The sequence below is a fragment of the Hemitrygon akajei genome, chromosome 7 (assembly GCF_048418815.1).
Source record: "Hemitrygon akajei chromosome 7, sHemAka1.3, whole genome shotgun sequence".
NCBI classification, from domain to species: Eukaryota; Metazoa; Chordata; class Chondrichthyes; order Myliobatiformes; family Dasyatidae; genus Hemitrygon; species Hemitrygon akajei.
In genome coordinates this window covers 10637350-10656042 of record NC_133130.1, presented here as the reverse complement: position 1 = coordinate 10656042, position 18693 = coordinate 10637350, and the positions used below count along the sequence as shown (strand labels likewise).

The window sequence follows — 18693 nt, the reverse complement described above, 5'->3', positions numbered from 1 at the left end:
CAGACATCTCTCTGCTTGTGAAATCCATCATTCAGGACCATCACCATCCAGACATCCCCCGGCTTGTGAAATCCATCAATCAGGACCCTCACCATCCAGACATCTCTCTGCTTGTGAAATCCATCATTCAGGACCCTCACCATCCAGACATCCCCCGGCTTGTGAAATCCATCATTCAGGACCCTCACCATCCAGACATCCCCTGGCTTGTGAAATCCATCATTCAGGACCCTCACCATCCAGACATCCCCTGGCTTGTGAAATCCATCATTCAGGACCCTCACCATCCAGACATCCCCCGGCTTGTGAAATCCATCATTCAGGACCCTCACCATCCAGACATCCCCTGGCTTGTGAAATCCATCATTCAGGACCCTCACCATCCAGACATCCCCCGGCTTGTGAAATCCATCATTCAGGACCCTCACCATCCAGACATCCCCCGGCTTGTGAAATCCATCATTCAGGACCCTCACCATCCAGACATCCCCCGGCTTGTGAAATCCATCATTCAGGACCCTCACCATCCAGACATCCCCCTTGTGAAATCCATCATTCAGGACCCTCACCATCCAGACATCCCCCTTGTGAAATCCATCATTCAGGACCATCACCATCCAGATATCCCCCGGCTTGTGAAATCCATCATTCAGGACCCTCACCATCCAGACATCCCCCGGCTTGTGAAATCCATCATTCAGGGCCCTCACCATCCAGACATCCCCTGGCTTGTGAAATCCATCATTCAGGACCCTCACCATCCAGACATCCCCCGGCTTGTTACCACCATCTGGGAGAATCAGAATCAGGTATAATGTCACTGGCATGTGTCGTGAAATTTGTTGTCTTGTGGCAGCAATACATTACAATGCATAATAATCATAAACTATAATTTACAATAAGAAGTTTACATATACAACAGACAATAAGATGTATACATATCATTTCAAATTAAATAAGATGTACAAGAAGAGAGCAAAAAAAAAATAGTGAGGTGCAATTCATGGGTTCACTGTCCATTCAGAAATCTGATGTCAGAGGAGAAGTTGATCCTGAAATGTTGAGTGTGTGTCTTCAGGTTCCTGTACCACTGTCTGTAATGAGTTCTTTGGGCCTGTGTGGGGCACTGGAGAGTGTTGGACGCTGAGGTTTCTCAGGCACCTGAATTGGCTAACTGTTGTTTAATGAAATCTATTAAACACTTCGAGTTCCTTGTTGTTTACTTGAAAGATCTGCTCTTTGTAATACTGTTTCCTGGTGTTTCCTGTTTAAACTTGTTAAGGTTAGGGATTCAGAAATGGTTTCTAAAGTCTGCCATCAGATTTCTGAATGGTCTCTTGACACTGTCTTGTTATTTATTGTTTCACACTTTTCATTTTGAAATTACAGTAATTTCATGTGTTTGTACTGCATGCGACCAATATTGACCCTTCCATAGTAATCCCATCACCTGGCACCTTGTCCATCGCCCTCTCCGCCTAAGTGTTCATTGTTAGTGCTGTCAGTGACCCAGTTTCAGCCACTCTCTCTGGCAATGTGTTCTGGTACTCCCACTCTCTGGTTGTTGAGGCCCTGGCATATCCCCTCTGAATCTCTTGCCCCTCACTTTAAGACCATGTTCACAAATTTTAACTACCCCTGATATGGGGATGAGTGTTCTGCAATGTATACCCTATCTATTCCCCTCATAACTTTGTACACATCAATCACCCCCCTTGAGCTCCTGGCCAAGGGAGACCAGACTCAGCTTCTCCTGTCTCTCCTCATTCATCCCAGACAACATCCTAGTGGAACTTCTGTGTTCTATGACTTTTTCATTCAGATTAATTTCCTTTTCCTTCGAATGTTTAATTCAATATTGTTGATACAAGATTCAAAATCAAATGTTATTTACCCTTCTGGCATCAATCTCTGTTGAAAAGATGCTGATTTTTTCACATAGCATCTTGCTGTAACTAAGATGCAGAATAAGAGGACGAGTACGAGGATACTGGCTAGAATACTGGCCAAGACTTTCCAAGACCCACCTTCATCTGCTTCTGAAAAATAGCAAAGATTGATGTACAGTTTAACACCGGTAATGTGAATTGTCCTTTAAATGACAGGTTTAATATGTGAACATTGGAGGCTGATAGTTCTCCCTTAGACATCTCATTTATGGTCAGTCAGGGAGGAGAGCACCGTGCTGAAGTATAGACTTACTGTGCTGCTATTGTAGGGAAGGAAAGAAACATCAAGATGACCAATAATAATGATAACTCATTTAAAGAGGACTTTTCCTGCAGACAATATAGACAATGGGATAAAGTACAAATATGAAAATAGATTAGAAGCATGTGTAACACTTTGAAAAAGGTTTCACTGCTAATGTAATGGTGTTTCTGAAGCAGCAATGCTCGGGTTATGGCTAGAGCTAACGTGGGATTTGGAATGTGCGCCATCCAATGAAAGGAGTTTTTTTTTTGTTTGCCTGCGACCAAGGTGATCTGGGTCTTTTGTTCGGCGGAAGATGAAGAGAGAAGACGCCAGAAAGAAGAGGTCATAGACACCAGAAAGGAGTGGACTTGAGTGGGGCTGGCAGTCGACAAAGCCCAGGGAAATCAATGGAAGACCAGCAGAAGGGAAATTGTGAGCTCCAACATACACATTAGACTGTTACATTAAAATGGGCCCTTTGCTTTTTGTTTTATTTTAATAACCCTTTTGTCAACTTAAAAATTATAAAGCTAAGTTGTTTAGTTGCATAAGAGCTTAGGTGATAATGGGTTGAGGCGAGGTTAAGTTACTTGTGAAGAATAGAGACAGGAAGTATGGCTGTGAGGCCAAGGTTCTGTACTGGGTGTCAGATGTAGGATGTCTGGGAGACTCCCAGCCTCCCGGATGACCACATCTGTGCCAGGTGCATCTAGCTGTAGCTCCTTAGGGACTCGGTTAGGGAACTGGAGATGCAGCTCGATGATCTTCGCTGGTCAGGGAAAGTGAGGAGCTGATAGAGAGGAGCTATAGGCTGATAGAGAGGAGCTATAGGCAAGTAGTCACACCGGAGCCTCGGGAGACAGATAAGAGGGTAACAATCAGGAGAGGGAAGGGCAAAAGAGTACCCCAATGGTTATCCGCCTTAACAATAAGTACTCCTCTTATAGTACTGTTGGGGGAGATGATCAACCTGGGGCAAGCAACAGTGGCTGCACCTCTGGCACCGAGTCTGGCCCTGTGGCTTAGAAGGGTAGGGAAAAGAAGATGTCAGCAGTAATAGAGGACTCTATAGTTATGGGGTGATTCTGTGGACGTAGGAAAGAAACACAGATGGTAGTTTGCCTCCCAGGTGCCAGGGTCCGGGATATTTCTGATCCTATCTGCAATATCCTGAAGTGAGAAGATGAACTGCCAGAGGTTGTAGTACATATTGGTACCAACGACATAGGTAGAAAAATGGAGGATGTCCTGAAAACAGACTACAGGGAGTTTGGAAGGAAGTTGAGAAGCAGGAAGACAAAGGTAGTAATCTCGGGATTACTGCCTGTGGCACGTGACAGTGAGTATAGGAATAGAATGAGCTGGAGGATAAATGTGTGGCTGAGGGATTGGAGCAGGGGGCAGGGATTCAGTTTTCAGAAAGGTTACAGGGAGGAAGGCAAAAGAGGTGGGGGGCGTGGCACTGCTGATCAGAGATAGTGTCACAGCTGCAGAAAAGGAGGAAGTCATGGAGGGGTTGTCTACGGAGTCTCTGTGGGTGGAAGTTAAGAATAGGAAGGGGGTCAATAACTCTTCTGGGTGTTCTTTATAGACCACCCAATAGTAACAGGGACATCGAGGAGCAGATAGAGAGACAGATTCTGGAAAGATGTAATAATAATAGAGTTGTTGTGGTGGGAGATTTTAATTTCCCAAATATTGATTGGCATCTCCCTACAGCAAGGGGTTTAAATGGGGTAGAGTTTGTTAGGTGTGTTCAAGAAGGTTTCTTGACACAATATGTTGCATTGACGTCTAATCTGCCTACCTCCGGACCTACGAAAATCCGGCACCCTGAAGGCACGTTAGTCTTACAGGCCACATCATTGGCAACAAAACCATCTATTCTATCATCTAAATCATTGATATACAGCATAAAAAGAAGTGGTCCCAACACCGACTCCTATAGAACATCACTACTTACTGGCAGCCAAGCAGTAAAATCTCAGTACACCCAAGGGTTCTGAAAGAGGCAGCTGAATAGATTCTGAAATCATTAGTAATGATTATTCAAGAATCAGTAGATTCTGGAATGGTTCCGGAAGACTGTCACCCCACTGTTCAAGAAGGGAGAGAGACCTGACAAATCTTTTGCATTATTTAAATTAAAAACAAGAAGGATAGACAAAAGAGAATCAGTTGATGTTGTATAGATTGATTTTACGAAGGCCTTTGACAAGGTGCCACACATGAGGCTGCTTAACAAGCTATGATCACATGGTGTTACATGAAAGGTTCTAGCATGGAGAGAGCTGTGGATGATTAGCTGAACACAAAGAGTGCTTTGAGAGGGCTTTGTTGTAATATTCACAGAAAAGATGAAAATATGAAGATAGGTGGAGGGGCAGGTAAATTTAAGGAAGTAAGGAGATTACAGAAGGATTTAGGCAGATTAGGAGAATGAGCAAATAAATGACAAATTGAATACAGTGTCAGGAAGTGTATGTTCATGCACTTTGGTAGAAGACCATAAGTCAATAAGATATAGAAGCAGAAATAGGGAGTCAGACAATGGATTCTGCTCCGACATTCCATCATAGCTGCTCCCAGATCCCATTTAACACCATACAGTTACCTTCCCGCCATATCCTTTGATGCCCTGACCGATCAGGAAACAATAAACTTCTGCATTAAATACACCCACAGACCTGGCTCCATCGCAACCTGTGGCAGAGCATTCCACAGATTCACCACTCAATGGTAAAAAAATTCCTCTTCTCTTCTGTTGTGAAAAGTCATCCCTCAATTCTGAGGCTTTCCCCTCTAACTCTGAATAACCCCAACATAGGAAACATCCTCTCCACATCCAGATTACCTAGTCCTTGCAAAATTTAGTAGGTTTCAATTAGGTTTCCATGCATCCTTCTGAATTCCAGTGAGTACAGGCCTAAAGCTGTCAAATGCTCCTCGTACGTTAGCCACTCATTGCCAGAATCATCCTTTAGAACCTCCTCTGGACTCTCCAATGACAACATATTCTTTCTGAGATGTAGGGTCCAAAACTGTTGACAATACTCCAAGTGTTGGCTGCCTAGTGTCTTATAAAGGCTCAGCATTATCTCCTTGCCTTTATATTCTACTCTCCTTGAAATAAATGCTAACATTATATTTGCCTTCTTTACCACAAACTCATCTTCTGGAAGACTTGCATGAGAACTTCTAAGTCCCATTTGACCTCTGTTGAATATTCTCCTCATTTAGATAGTAGCCTGCACTATTGTTCCTTTTACCAAAATGCATTATCATTCATATCCCAACACTGTATTTTGTCCTCCACTTTTTTTTACCCATTCTTTTTAACCCATTTTCTACCCAGTCTTGCTGCAATCACATTGCTTCCTCAGCACTACCTACCCCTCCACCTATCTTTGATTCATTCGCACACTTTGCCACAAAGCCATCAGTTCCATTATCCAAATCATTGACAAACAATGTGAAAAATGGCAGTTCAAATCAAGACCCCTGGGGAACACTACTAGTCACATGCAGCCAAGTAGAAAAAGCCCCTTTTATTCACACTCACTGCCTCCTGTCTGTTAGCCATTCCTCTGTCCATGCCAGTATCTTTTCTCTGACGCCATTGCATTTAATCTTGCTAAGTAGCCTCATATATAGCACCTTGTCAAATGCCTTCTGAAAATCCAAGTAAATGACATCCACTGCCTCTCCTTTGTCCACACTGCTTGTTACTTCCTTGAAGAACTCTACCAGGTTTGTCAGGCAAGATTTCCTTTCACAGAAACCATGTTAACTTTATCATATTTTATCATTTCATGTCACATGTTGATGATAATAAATGTGATTCTGATTTAAGTACCCCAAAACCTCATCCTTAATAACAGACTCCAACAGTTTCCCCAAGCTCTAAGGTTAGGCTAACTGGTCTATGATTTCCTTTCTTTTGCCTTCCTCCCTTTTTAAAGAGTGGAGTGGCACCTGCAGTTTTCCAGTCCTCTGAGATCATGCCAGAAACTAGAGTTTTTTTGTAAAATCATGACCGATGCATCAGTTATCTCTTCAGCAACCTATGGGATGAGTTTGCCTTGCACTTTTTCATTTGTAATAGCCCCTCAGGGCTGTGTACTAAGCCCCTTCCTTTACTCCCTGTATACCCATGTCTGTGTCACCACAAATTTGCCAATGACACTACATTGATTGGCCTAATCTCAAATAATAGTGAGGTGGCCTACAGGGGACAAGTCATCACCTTGACACAGTTGTGTCAAGAAAACTACCTCTCCCTCAATGTCACAAAAACAAAGGAGTTGGTTGTGGATTACAAGAGAAATGGATACAGGTGAACCCCTATTGACATCAATGGATCTGGGGTTGAGAGGGTGAACAGCTTTAAGTTCCTCAGCATCCACATCACCGAGGACCTCATGTGGTCTGTACACATCAGCTGTATGGTGAAAAAGGCACAACAGCGCCTCTTTCACCACAGACAGCTGTGGAAGTTTGATATTGGCTAACAGATCCTAAGAACTTTCTACAGGGGCACAATTGAGAGCATCCTGACTGGCTGCATTACTGCCTGGTATGGAAATTGTATGGAAACAGTATCCTTAATCATAGAATTCGGCAGAAAGTGGTGTGGACAGCCCAGTGCATCTGTAGTTGTGAACTTCCTATGAATCTGGACATTTACAAAAACAGCTGTGTAAAAATGGCCAGTATGATGATTGGGCACCCAAGTCACCCCAACCACAAACTGTTCCAGATGCTACCATCCAGGAAATGATACCGCAGCATAAAAGCCAGGACAAACAGGCTCCGGGACAGCTTCTTCCACCAGGCCATCAGAATGATTAATTCACACTGATTTTATGTCACATTGACTGTTCTATTTATTTTAAATTACTATGATTGTGCATTGCACACTTAGATGGAGACATAACGTAAAGATTTTTACTCCTCGTGTATTTGAAGGATGTAAGAAATAAAGCCAGTTCAATTCAATTCAATGGCATTCACTCCTGCTCCGACACTCACAGACCACTGGCACACTGCTAGTGTCTTCCACAATTAGGTATGTCTGTAATTTTTTTGTCCTCCATTACTGCCTCATCAGCATCATTTTCCAATGGTCCAATATCAACTCTCACCTCCCTTTTATTATTTATAGAACTGAGAAAACTTTTAGTATCTTGCGTAACTTTTGTAATATTGTTTAGTTTGTCTGCGTATTTCACCATTACCCTTCTCATAGTTTTCTTAGTTGCCTTTTTCTCAATATTGAATGCTTCCCAATCACACAGTTTTGCTACCTTATATGCCATTTCCTTGGCTATTATACAGTCCTTAACTTCCTTTGTCAAGATACGGTTACCTACCCTGCCATTTGAGAACCACTTCTTCTTTGGGACTGTGCCTTGTGATCTATTCCCAGAGTTTAAGCCATCTCTGCTCTGCTGTCATCCCCACCCCTCGAATCCACCTGTACAAGCTCTTCTCTGATGACTCTGTAATTCCCTTTATGTTATTACGATACTGATACATGTGAATTATGCTTCTCCTTCTCAAACTGTAGTATGAATTCAACCATATTATGATCACTTACTCCTGAGGGTTCCTTTGCCTTAAGCTCCCTAATAACATCTGGGTTTTTACACAGTCTAAGATAGCCTTTCCCCTAGTTGGCTCAAGCATAAGCTGCTCTAAAAACCATCTCATAGGCATTCAACAAATTCACTCTCTTGGAATCTGACACCAACCTGATTTTCCCAATCTCCTTGCATGCCTTTTCCAGGTCCCTTTGCAATCTCAAATGCACATCTTGGTTATTATTTGGAGGCCTGATCATTCCCATAATGATAATTTTCACCCTTGTAGTTTCTTAACTCCTCCCACAAAGATTCAACATTCTCTGATCCCATGTCACTTCTTTTTAAAGATGTAATTCCATCCCTTACCAACAGAGCATCCCAAAAAGAAATGAAAGGGTTGACTATTTTCCAAATGGAGAGAAAATACAAAGAACTGAAGTGCAAAGGGACTTTGGAGTCCTTGTGCATGGTTCCCTGTAGACCAATTTGCAGGTTGAATGTGGTAAGGAAGGCAAATGTAACACATGTACTCATAGCAAGTACTCAGACTAGAATATAAAAGCAAGGATATGGGATCAGGATGTTTCCTGTGGGGGTAGAGTCTAAGACCAGAGGACACAATCTCAGAATAGAGGGGCATCCTTTTAGATTGGTTAAGAGGAGAAATTGCTTTTTCCAGAGAATGGTGAATCTGTGGAATTCTTTGCCACAGGCATCTGTGAATGGCAGTGTTCATATACTTTTGAGGCAGACGTTGATAGATTCTTGATTGGTCAGGGCATGAAGGGGAGAAGGCAGGAGATGGGAGCTGAGAGGAAAATTGGGTCAGCCATGTTGAAATGACAGAGGGAACTTGGCGGGCCAAATAGCCTAATTCTGCTCCTATGTTTTATGATGTAATACTGGATTCAATTAGCTGTATGGTTGTATCATTGTGTGGTACAAAGCAGCAAGACCCTACAAAGAGGAGTAAAAATCACCGAGATGATCACTGGGGTCTCCCTCCTCCCCATTTATGATATTTACCGGGAGTGTTGCAGACAAAGGGCCTGAAGTACTGTTGATGATCCCCACCACCCATCCCACAATCTCTTTGACCCACTACCATCAAGAAAGAGGTACAGAAGCATCAGGACAAGGACAGCCAGACAGGGGGACAGCTTCTTCCCTCAGGCTGTGAGACGAATTAATACCCTGTCACCACTGAGGTCTCATCACTCAGACAGTGAGTTGGTTACTGTTTACTGTGCTGTGGTCTACATGTATTTTGAATGATATTTTATTAATATATTGATGGTAATATTTTGTTTTATCTGCTGTGATAAATGTTTTGTGTGTGCACTGTGGTCTGGAGGAACGTTGTGTCATGTGATTGTATAAATGTTTACTGTCAAGTCACAATAAACTTGAACTACTACAAAAGCAATGGTACTTACAATGCTGAAAGGTATGAAAGTAGTCACCTGTACCACAAGGTCAACACCCGAGGGTTCTGAAAGTGGTGGCTGAAGACATTGCAGTCATTAGTAATGATCTTTCAAGATTCACTGGATTCTGGAATGGTTCTGGAAGACTGTAAAATTGTAAATATCACTCCATTTATTCCCACACTTTGCCTCCTGCCAATCAGTCAATTCTTACTCCATGTATCTTTCCTGTAATACCATGAGATCTTATCTTGTTAAACAGCCTCATGTGGACCTTGTCAAAGGCCTTCAGAAAATCTGAGGGCTCGATATCCACTGATTCTCCTTTCTCTACCCTACCTGTTATTTCCTCAAAGAATTCCACAGATTTGTCAGGAAGGATAACTCCTTAAGGAAACCGTGCTGACTTTGGCCTATTTTATCATGTGCCTCCAAGTAGCCCGAAACCTCACCCTTAATAATGGGCTCCAACATCTCCCCAACCATTGAAGTCAGGCTAACTGGCCTATAATTTCCTTTCTTTTGCTTTCCTCCCTTCTTAAAGAGTGGAGTGAGATTTTTGGGCCACTTATCCGAGAAGGAATGTCATGTTATTGGAGAGGGTCGAGAGGAGGTTTTGAGCTCAGAATGGCGGTGCAGGCTCGAAGAGCCGAATGGTCTACTTCTGCACCTATTGTCTATTGTCTATTGAGATTCCTGTGAGGAGTCACACACACATCGTTATATAAACTACAGTGCACCGTATGAGAGGTAATATGCTAATGTGGATTGTGGATTGGTTATGCACAGAAAACAGTCTGTTCAGAACCAGTTTCTGAAACAGAAATGACCATTTTAAGATTGTGTGACTCTGACTGTTGGGGTATCACAGTGAATTGATCGGTGATGTCAGTGAGAGGACTGTGTGATGGATTAAGTTACTGATTTGCAGTGTGGCTATAAGGAGAATGTGGAGCGATTTCAGACAGACAGAACAGGTTAGTGAATTGTCAGATGGAAAGAATGAGATTGAAAAGCATTGGTGTCCAGAGGAACCTGGATGTCCTACTTGTGTAATGAAGGTGATATGTAGGTATGGAGAGTAAATATGTGATAATCTTCATGGGAAAAGGGTTCAACTACATATTTCTGTAGTGATGTGATATCCTGGTGACTGTGGATCTAGAATATTGTGTTATGGTTTATAAGGTGGTGCTTCTTCAGCAGTTTTTCCGTGTGTTTGCAATGCATGGCCTCAAAGTTCTTGATACCATCCTGAATATTGTTTCCTGTGTCATGGGCCAATGGTTCCCAGGAGTCAGTGGGAAGCTGCATTTCTTCACGGAGCAAAGTACTAACCCCACAGACATGCTCGCTCATCCTCTCTATTCCTCAAAGAATTTCCCATGTTCAGGGAGTCTAGGACAAGAGGGCAAGACTTCAGGATTGAAGGACAACCACTTAGAACAGAGATGCAGAGAAATTACTTGTCAGAGGATGGTAAATCTTTGAAAATTGTTGCCTTGAGAGGCTGTGGAGGCCAAATCATTGGGTGTATTTAGGATGGAGATAGATGGGTTCTTGATTAGCCAGAGCATGAAAGGGTATGGAGAGAAGACAGGGGAATGGGGATGGCTGGAAGAATTGAAACAGATCATGATTGAATGGTGGAGCAGACTCAATGGGCCGAATGGCCTGCTTCTGCTCCTGTATCTTATGGTCTTAATAGGTTAGATCTTCATTCCTTAGGATGTAGAAAATTGAGGGGAGATTTGATAGAGGTATACAAAAGTGAGAGATGTCTGCATTATAGTGGATATTCAAGAGTGTCAAGCAAGTGAAGTTTGTGCAGTGAAAATTACAACTGAGAAGGTGCTTAGGAAGCTTAATGGTCTAAGGGTGGATAAGTCTCCTGAACCTGGTGTTTTGCACCCTCAGGTTCTGAAGGAAGTAGCTTGAGAGATTGCAGAGGCATTAACGATGATCTTTGAAGAATCGATAGATACTGGCATTGTACTGGATGACTGGAAAATTGCAAATTTTCCTTTGCTATTTAAGAAGGGTGGGAGGCAGCAGAAAGGAAACTATAGACCTGTTAGCCTGACATCAGTGGTTGGGAAGTTGTTGAAATTGATTGTTAGGGATGAGATCACAGAGTAGCTGGAGGCACATAACAATATAGGCCAAAGCCAGCATGGTTTTCTGAAAGGAAAATCCTGCCTGACAAACCTACTACAATTCTTTGAGGAAATTACAAGCAGGGTAGACAAAGGAAATACAGTAGACATGGTGTACTTGGATTTTCAGAAGGCCTTTGACAAGGTGCTGCAAATGAGGCTGCTTAGAAAGGTAAGACCCCATGGAATTACAAGGAAGTTACTAGCAGTGTGGAGTATTGGCTGGTCAGCAGAAAACAGAGAGTGAAAATAAAGGGATCCCATTCTGGCTGGCTGCCCACAAGAAAATGAATCTCAGAGTTGAATATGGTGACATATATGGACTTTGACAATAAGCTTACTTTGATCTATTAAAAGACGTTAATTGTTAAATAATTAGTTTTTTGAGCTGGCATTTAAAAGTGTTAACTGATTCTACATCTCTTAGCATTTCAGGTTTTGAATTCCACATTTTTGCGACATTTGAAGGAGGTGGTTTTGATTTAAGAGACCCTGATCTATGATTCTGAACACTGAAGAGTTTCTCCTTTTCTCTCCTGTGATAACACACTCCACATTGACATTTATTTTCAAATATCTAACTGGACACACAGAGCAGATGGTCAGTCACCATGTTTGTGCTCCCCACCCATGAGTTAGGGGCCACAGTGCTCTGGATCATGTCCCAGTGATTGGGCTCCAGTATTACACTGTGTGTTCTTCAGTACAATGTGCCCAGCCACGGGAAGTGAGTGGTGGTGGAATAACTCCCAATACAGGGACACACTGCTGAATAAATAGAACTTGTACTCACTGGTTACGATGAGCTGGGTGCCGTTCCCATCTATGTCTCCCCACACTCTGCAGTAATAGATGGCAGAATCACTGTGCACCACGTCTGTGACCATCAGGGTGAAGCTGCTGTTGGACGTGTCTCTGTAAGACTGGAACCTCTCATTGAAACCCCGTCCCCACTCTGGGCTGCCTCCTGCCCTGTGTGTTAAAACCTGCTCCATATCCTGCCCAGTTAGTTTCCGATACCAGTGGACGTCGGTGTCTTCCAGCCTGGCTTTGCTCATGGTACACCATAACCACGCCATGTGACCCTCAGTGACACGCTGTATGCTCGGGGACTGGATAAGGACAGGAACGTCTGCACCTGTAAGGGAAAATATCGTCACTTCAACCCCAGCTTGAAGCAGCCATCTTTGGTTAAATGACCTCTTGTGAAAGTACAAACACTTTATTGCTTCTGATGTTAATATTATGTTCCAGCTGTTCCCGAGTTTACAGAGTTCAGATGAGACCAATGATGGGTGATAAATATGTGCTTCAAGTAATCACCACCCACTTTAAATTGAATGTGGAACAGTACAGAACTGGACAGGACACCTGGCCTTGATGTTGTGCCGATCTTGATGCTCATTTATGTTAAATATCCTCCTCCTATGTATCATTCATATCCCTCCATTCCCTTTGTATTCATGTGTCTATCCAAAATCCGCTTAAAGTCAAACAAACTGCCTACTTCCACGACTACCCCAGTAATCGATTCCAGGCAGATACAATAGATTCCGGTTCATTGGGCTGCCGGGTAATCAGGGAGCTGCTTATTTGGGACTGCCAACACAGATGCCTTGTGCAGGAAGGCACAGAGTCGACTGTACTTCCTAAGAAGGTTGGCGTCATTCAATGTCTGTAGTGAGATGCTGAAGATGTTCTATAGGTCAGTTGTGGAGAGCGCCCTCTTCTTTGTGGTGGCGTGTTGGGGAGGAAGCATTAAGAAGAGGGACGCCTCACGTCTTAATAAGCTGGTAAGGAAGGCGGGCTCTGTCGTGGGCAAAGTACTGGAGAGTTTAACATCGGTAGCTGAGCGAAGGGCGCTGTGTAGGCTACGGTCAATTATGGATAACTCTGAACATCCTCTACATAGCACCATCCAGAGACAGAGAAGCAGTTTCAGCAACAGGTTACTATCGATGCAATGCTCCTCAGACAGGATGAAGAGGTCAATACTCCCCAATGCCATTAGGCTTTACAATTCTACCGCCAGGACTTAAGAACTTTTTAAAAGCTATTATTAATGCTTTTTGAGATGGTGATTTAGATGCATATCATATTTTTTTTTACTGAGTTAAGTATTGTATGTAATTAGTTCTGCTACAACAAGTGTATGGGACATAGGAAAAAAAAGTTGAATTTCCCCATGGGGATGAATAAAGTATCTATCTATCTATCTATCTATCTATCTATCTATCTATCTATCTATCTATCTATCTATCTATCTATCTATCTCTTAAAACACAAAAACTAATTGAGAAAATAGCCTGGATTCAATTTGTTCATTTGAGACAATATGTTGCGTGATTGGGACAGGAAGTTGTTGCTGAACAGTTTCTAACAGGCGTCAATAGTGTGCACTTGTAAGGCTGTTATGCAACACTGCTTCTAATGAATAGTTTTTAAATAGTATCAAAGCGTGTGTTTTTGTTCAAGGAGCAGTGATTTTGCCACTGATAGTTGATGAGAAATAAGCAGGAACACAATCTAAAACTGTTTTGTTCACTGCATATTGTTACATACCCCATGGGTATCTATGACTGTCTTATGACCATGACGTAATTGAATATCTGGACAGCATGATGTAATGGTCTTGTGACGGTGGGGTGATATAATTTCCCTCCAGTGTGAGGTCACATGATGTAATTTTCCCGACAGTGAGACATCATATGGTTGCCTGTCCCAACAGGTATAAAACAGGAAAGTCTTGCTATGATGCAGGTTAGTTCGTTGTTTAATTCATCAGTTTCTCTGTTATGCTGCATATTCATTTCATGACACAGTTTTGTTTTAAAGTGCAGTTTTACTTTCTACTGTAAGTTGTGCCCGCAGTTTTTTAAAATTACTGCAGGTTAATTTTGATGTATCTTTGATTTAATTTTAAAGTTTAATTATTGGAGAGTGAATATTTACAGAAGTATGGGAACCTGAAGGATCGAGTAAAGTTGGCATCATCGCCGGTATTACAGGATCGACCTTATTGGATATTTGTTCAAAGAGATAGTAACCTCCATCTGAGATAATCCCTGCTGTAAGAGCAGAAAGGGTTGGGTACAGTGTTATTCACCAAGGAAAAGGTCAGTTCCTTTAAGCCGTTTTTACTTCCTTCACCATAAATCCTTCGGGCAAGGCATATTTGGCTGGGATCAGCAGTAACGTCACGTCATTGAGGAATTCGGTACTTCAGGAAAGTCTCTCCTAATTGACTGTATAGATCATTTGGACTTTCCCATTTACCACTTTAAGAACTGTGTTTGCATTTATTGCTTTAGGAACAGTTTGATTTGCCATATAGCAGTTAACTTGCGGTTAAGTTAGTGATTTGTTTACACTTTATTTTTATTGAGCAGTGTTTCTTTCTTTTCAAACCTTTTTATTGCATTATAATCAGTTAAATGAACACATCAATAATAACAATACCAAGAGAACAAGATTACAATAATAGCTACAACACATGCAACATGAGTTCCAAATATCATATCCAGACATGTCCACCCGATCTCTTGATAATTGAAACAAGAAAAATTTCAAAGGATTTGTTCAGAAAAAACAAACAAAAAATAAAAATCCCCTAAACTAAGCAGAAAACAAAACTAAAAAAAGAAAGATAAAAACTGTCTGGTATAATTTGTTAATTATAATTATTCTGTCCTTGACTCCATTCCTCCTTCCATAAACAGTTAATAGGAAAAAGGATTAAAAATAAGAAAAAAATGAACTTAAGTCATATGAATGGAAATATTGAATAAAAGACTCCTAAGTTTCCTTGAACTTAATGGAGCAATTAACCGTGCCACTCCTATTTTTTTCTAGGTTTAAACAAGCTATAGTTTGAGAAAACCATTGTAGTAAGGGGATCAGAATCTTTCCATTTAAATAAAATAGATCTTTTGGCCATCAGCGTAACAAATGCTATCAAACGGCAGGCTGAAGATAGCAAATAACTATAATCCATCATTGGTAATCCAAAAATTGCAGTAATAGGATGGAGTTGTAGATCAATATCTAAAACTGCTGAAACAATATCAAAGATGTCTTTCCAATATTTTGTCAAAAGAGGGCAGGACCAAAACATATGGGTTAAAGAAGTAACCTCAGAGTTACATCTGTCACTCATAGGATTTATATGGGAATAAAAACGGGCCAGTTTGACTTTCGACATATATGTTCTATGAACCACTTTAAATTGTATTAAAGTATGTCTAGCACACATTGAAGAAGTATTAACTAATTTAAGAACCTTTTCCCATTCTTCGATGGATACACTTACTTTAAGTTCTCGTTCCCATTCACTCTTTATTTTATCAGATATACTTGAAGAGATTTTCATGATCAAATTGTAGATAGTTGGTATTATTACACTGTTTTGTAAGGGATTTAAACTTAACATTTTTTCCCATAATTTCATCTTGCTATTCCATCAGAAACGTAGGCAAAATAACATTCAAAAATTTCTAATCTGTAGATATCTAAAAAGTGTGATCTAGGCAAATTAGAAAACTGTTCAAAAGACATAAACAGTTATCTGTAAATAAATCACGAAGACAGTTTATTCCTTTCATTTTCCAAAGATGAAAGGCTTGATCAATTCTGGATGGTTGAAAAAAAAATTAAATAAAATAGGACTAGAAAGGGTAAATTTATTCAAATCAAAAAATTTACAAAATTGAAACCATATTAGTATTGTATATTTAATCATTGAGTTAGTAATTTATTTGTTCAAATTAGTAAATGCAAAGCCAAGTGAAGCCCCTAAAATTGACGCCAATGAAAATCCTTGCACAGACTCATGTTCAAGATTCAACCACCTTGGCCTTTGGGTTTTATCTATCTCTTGGGTCCAACATGTTAAATTTCGGATATTAATTGCCCAATAATGGAATCTAAAGTTTGGCATTGCAAAACAACCATCTTTTTGGATTTCTGTAAATATTTCTTACTCAACCTTGGATTTTTACCCTGCCATATATATGAAGAAATTTTGGAATCAATACTATCAAAAAAAGATTTAGGAATAAAAATTGGTACTACCTGAAATAAATAAAGAAACTTAGGTAAAACTACCATCTTAATAGCATTGATTCGGCCAACTAATGATAAGGACATTGGAGACCATTTAGTTAATAATTGTTTAATATGATCAATTAAAGGTAAGAAATTAGCCTTAAATAGGTCCAGATTTTTCTAAGTAATTTTAACCCCTAAATACATAAAGTGATCTGTAGCCAATCTGAATGGCAGACTTCTGTAAATTAACGTTTGCGTATCTAATGGGAATAACTCACTCTTATCAAAACTTAATTTATAACCAGAAAAGCTACTAAATTGAACAAGTAATGATATTACTGAAGGAAGGGATTTCGCTGGATTAGAAATACATAATAACAAGTCATCTGCTTATAAATATACCTTATATGTTTTGTTGCCCCGCATAATGCCAAATAAATTTGGTGAATCTCAAAAAGTAATTGCCAGGGATTCTAAAGCAATGCCAAATAGTAAAGAACATAAAGGGTAGCCCTGCCTAGTACCACAAAAAACCCTAAAAAAGGGAGATCTCTGACTGTTTGTAACTACAGAGGCCAAAAGAGTGTGATATATCATTTTAATCCAAGATATAAACTTTGGACTAAAATTAAATTTCTCAAGTGTATAAAACAAATATTTCCATTCAATTCTGTCAAATACCTTCTCAGCGTCCAATGAAATAATACAATCTGGAATTTTAGGTGAGGAAGTATATATAATATTCAACAATCTCCTAACATTAAAGTATGAGTAATGATTTTTTTTATAAATCCTGTCTGATCTTAGAACCATAGAACCATAGAACATTACAGCACAGAAACAGGTCTTTTGGCCCTTCTTGGCTGTGCTGATCCATTTTCTGCCTAGTCCCACTGACCTGCACCCGGGCCATATCCCTCCAAACCCCTCTCATCAATGTACCTGTCCAAGTTTTTCTTAAATATCAAAAATGAGCCTGCATTCACCACTTCATCTGGCAGCTCATTCCACACTCCCACCACTCTCTGCATGAAGAAGCCCCCCCAATGTCCCTTTAAACTTTCCCCCCTTCACCCTTAACCCATGACCTCTGTTTTTTTCTCCCCTTGCCTCAGTGGAAAAAGCCTGCTTGCATTCACTCTATCTATACCCATCATAATTTTATACACCACTATCAAATCACCCCTCATTCTCCTACGCTCCAGGGAATAAAGTCCTAACCTATTCAACCTTTCTCTGTAACTCAGTTTCTCAAGTCCCAGTAACATCCTTGTAAACCTTCTCTGCACTCTTTCAACCTTATTGATATCCTTCCTGTAGTTACGTGACCGAAACTGCACACAATACTCCAAATTCGGTCTCACCAATGTCTTATACAACCACACCATTACATTCCAACTCTTATACTCAATACTTTGATTTATAAAGGCCAATGTACCAAAAGCTCTCTTTATAACCCTATCCACCTGTGACGCCACTTTTAGGGAATTATGAATCTGTACTCCCAGATCCCTCTGTTCTAATGCACTCCTCGGTGTCCTACCATTTACCTTGTATGTTCTACCTTGGTTTGACCTTCCAAAGTGCAATATCTCACACTTGTCCGCATTAAACTCCATCTGCCATTTTGCAGCCCATTCTTCCAACTGGTCCAAATCCCTCTGCAAGCTTTGAAAACCTTCCTCACTGTCCACTACACCTCCAATCTTTGTATCATCAGCAAATTTGCTGATCCAATTTGCCACATTATCATCCAGATCATTGATATAGATGACAAATAACAATGGACCCAGCACTGATCCCTGTGGCACACCACTAGTCACAGGCCTCCACTCAGAGTAGCAATCCTCCACTACCACTCTCTGGCTTCTTCCATTGAGCCAATGTCTAATCCAATTTACTACATCTCCATGTATACCTAGTGACTGAATCTTCCTAACTAACCTCCCATGCAGGACCTTGTCAAAGGTTTTACAACATCCACTGCCTTCCCTTCATCCACTTTCCTGCTAACTTCCTCAAAAAATTCTAATAAATTGGTTAATCATGACCTACCACACACAAAGCCATGCTGACTTTTTCTAATAAGTCCCTGTCTATCCAAATACTTGTAGATCCTATCTGTTAATATTCCTTCCAATAATTTACCTACTACCGATGTCAAATTTACTGGCCTATAATTTCCCGGCTTACTTTTTGAGCCTTTTTTAAATAACGGAACTACATGAGCTATCCTCCAATCCTCTGGCACCTGACCCGTGGATATCGACATTTTAAATATTT

The 18693-nt window shown here is 40.8% G+C and overlaps 1 protein-coding gene across 1 annotated transcript in view; it reads right to left on the bottom strand.

Annotated features, from left to right (window-relative positions):
- Positions 1 to 12496, bottom strand: part of LOC140729956 (uncharacterized) — a 43164-nt gene extending 30668 nt beyond the window's left edge. Inside the window, exons 1-2 of the mRNA XM_073050127.1 lie at positions 12158 to 12496; positions 1895 to 2039 (exon numbers count right to left, since the gene is read on the bottom strand). Coding sequence (XP_072906228.1) covers positions 1895 to 2039; positions 12158 to 12443 — 431 coding nt within the window. The 5' untranslated portion in view covers positions 12444 to 12496. The remainder of the gene's footprint in view (positions 1 to 1894; positions 2040 to 12157) is intronic.
- Positions 12497 to 18693: the final 6197 nt, after the last annotated feature.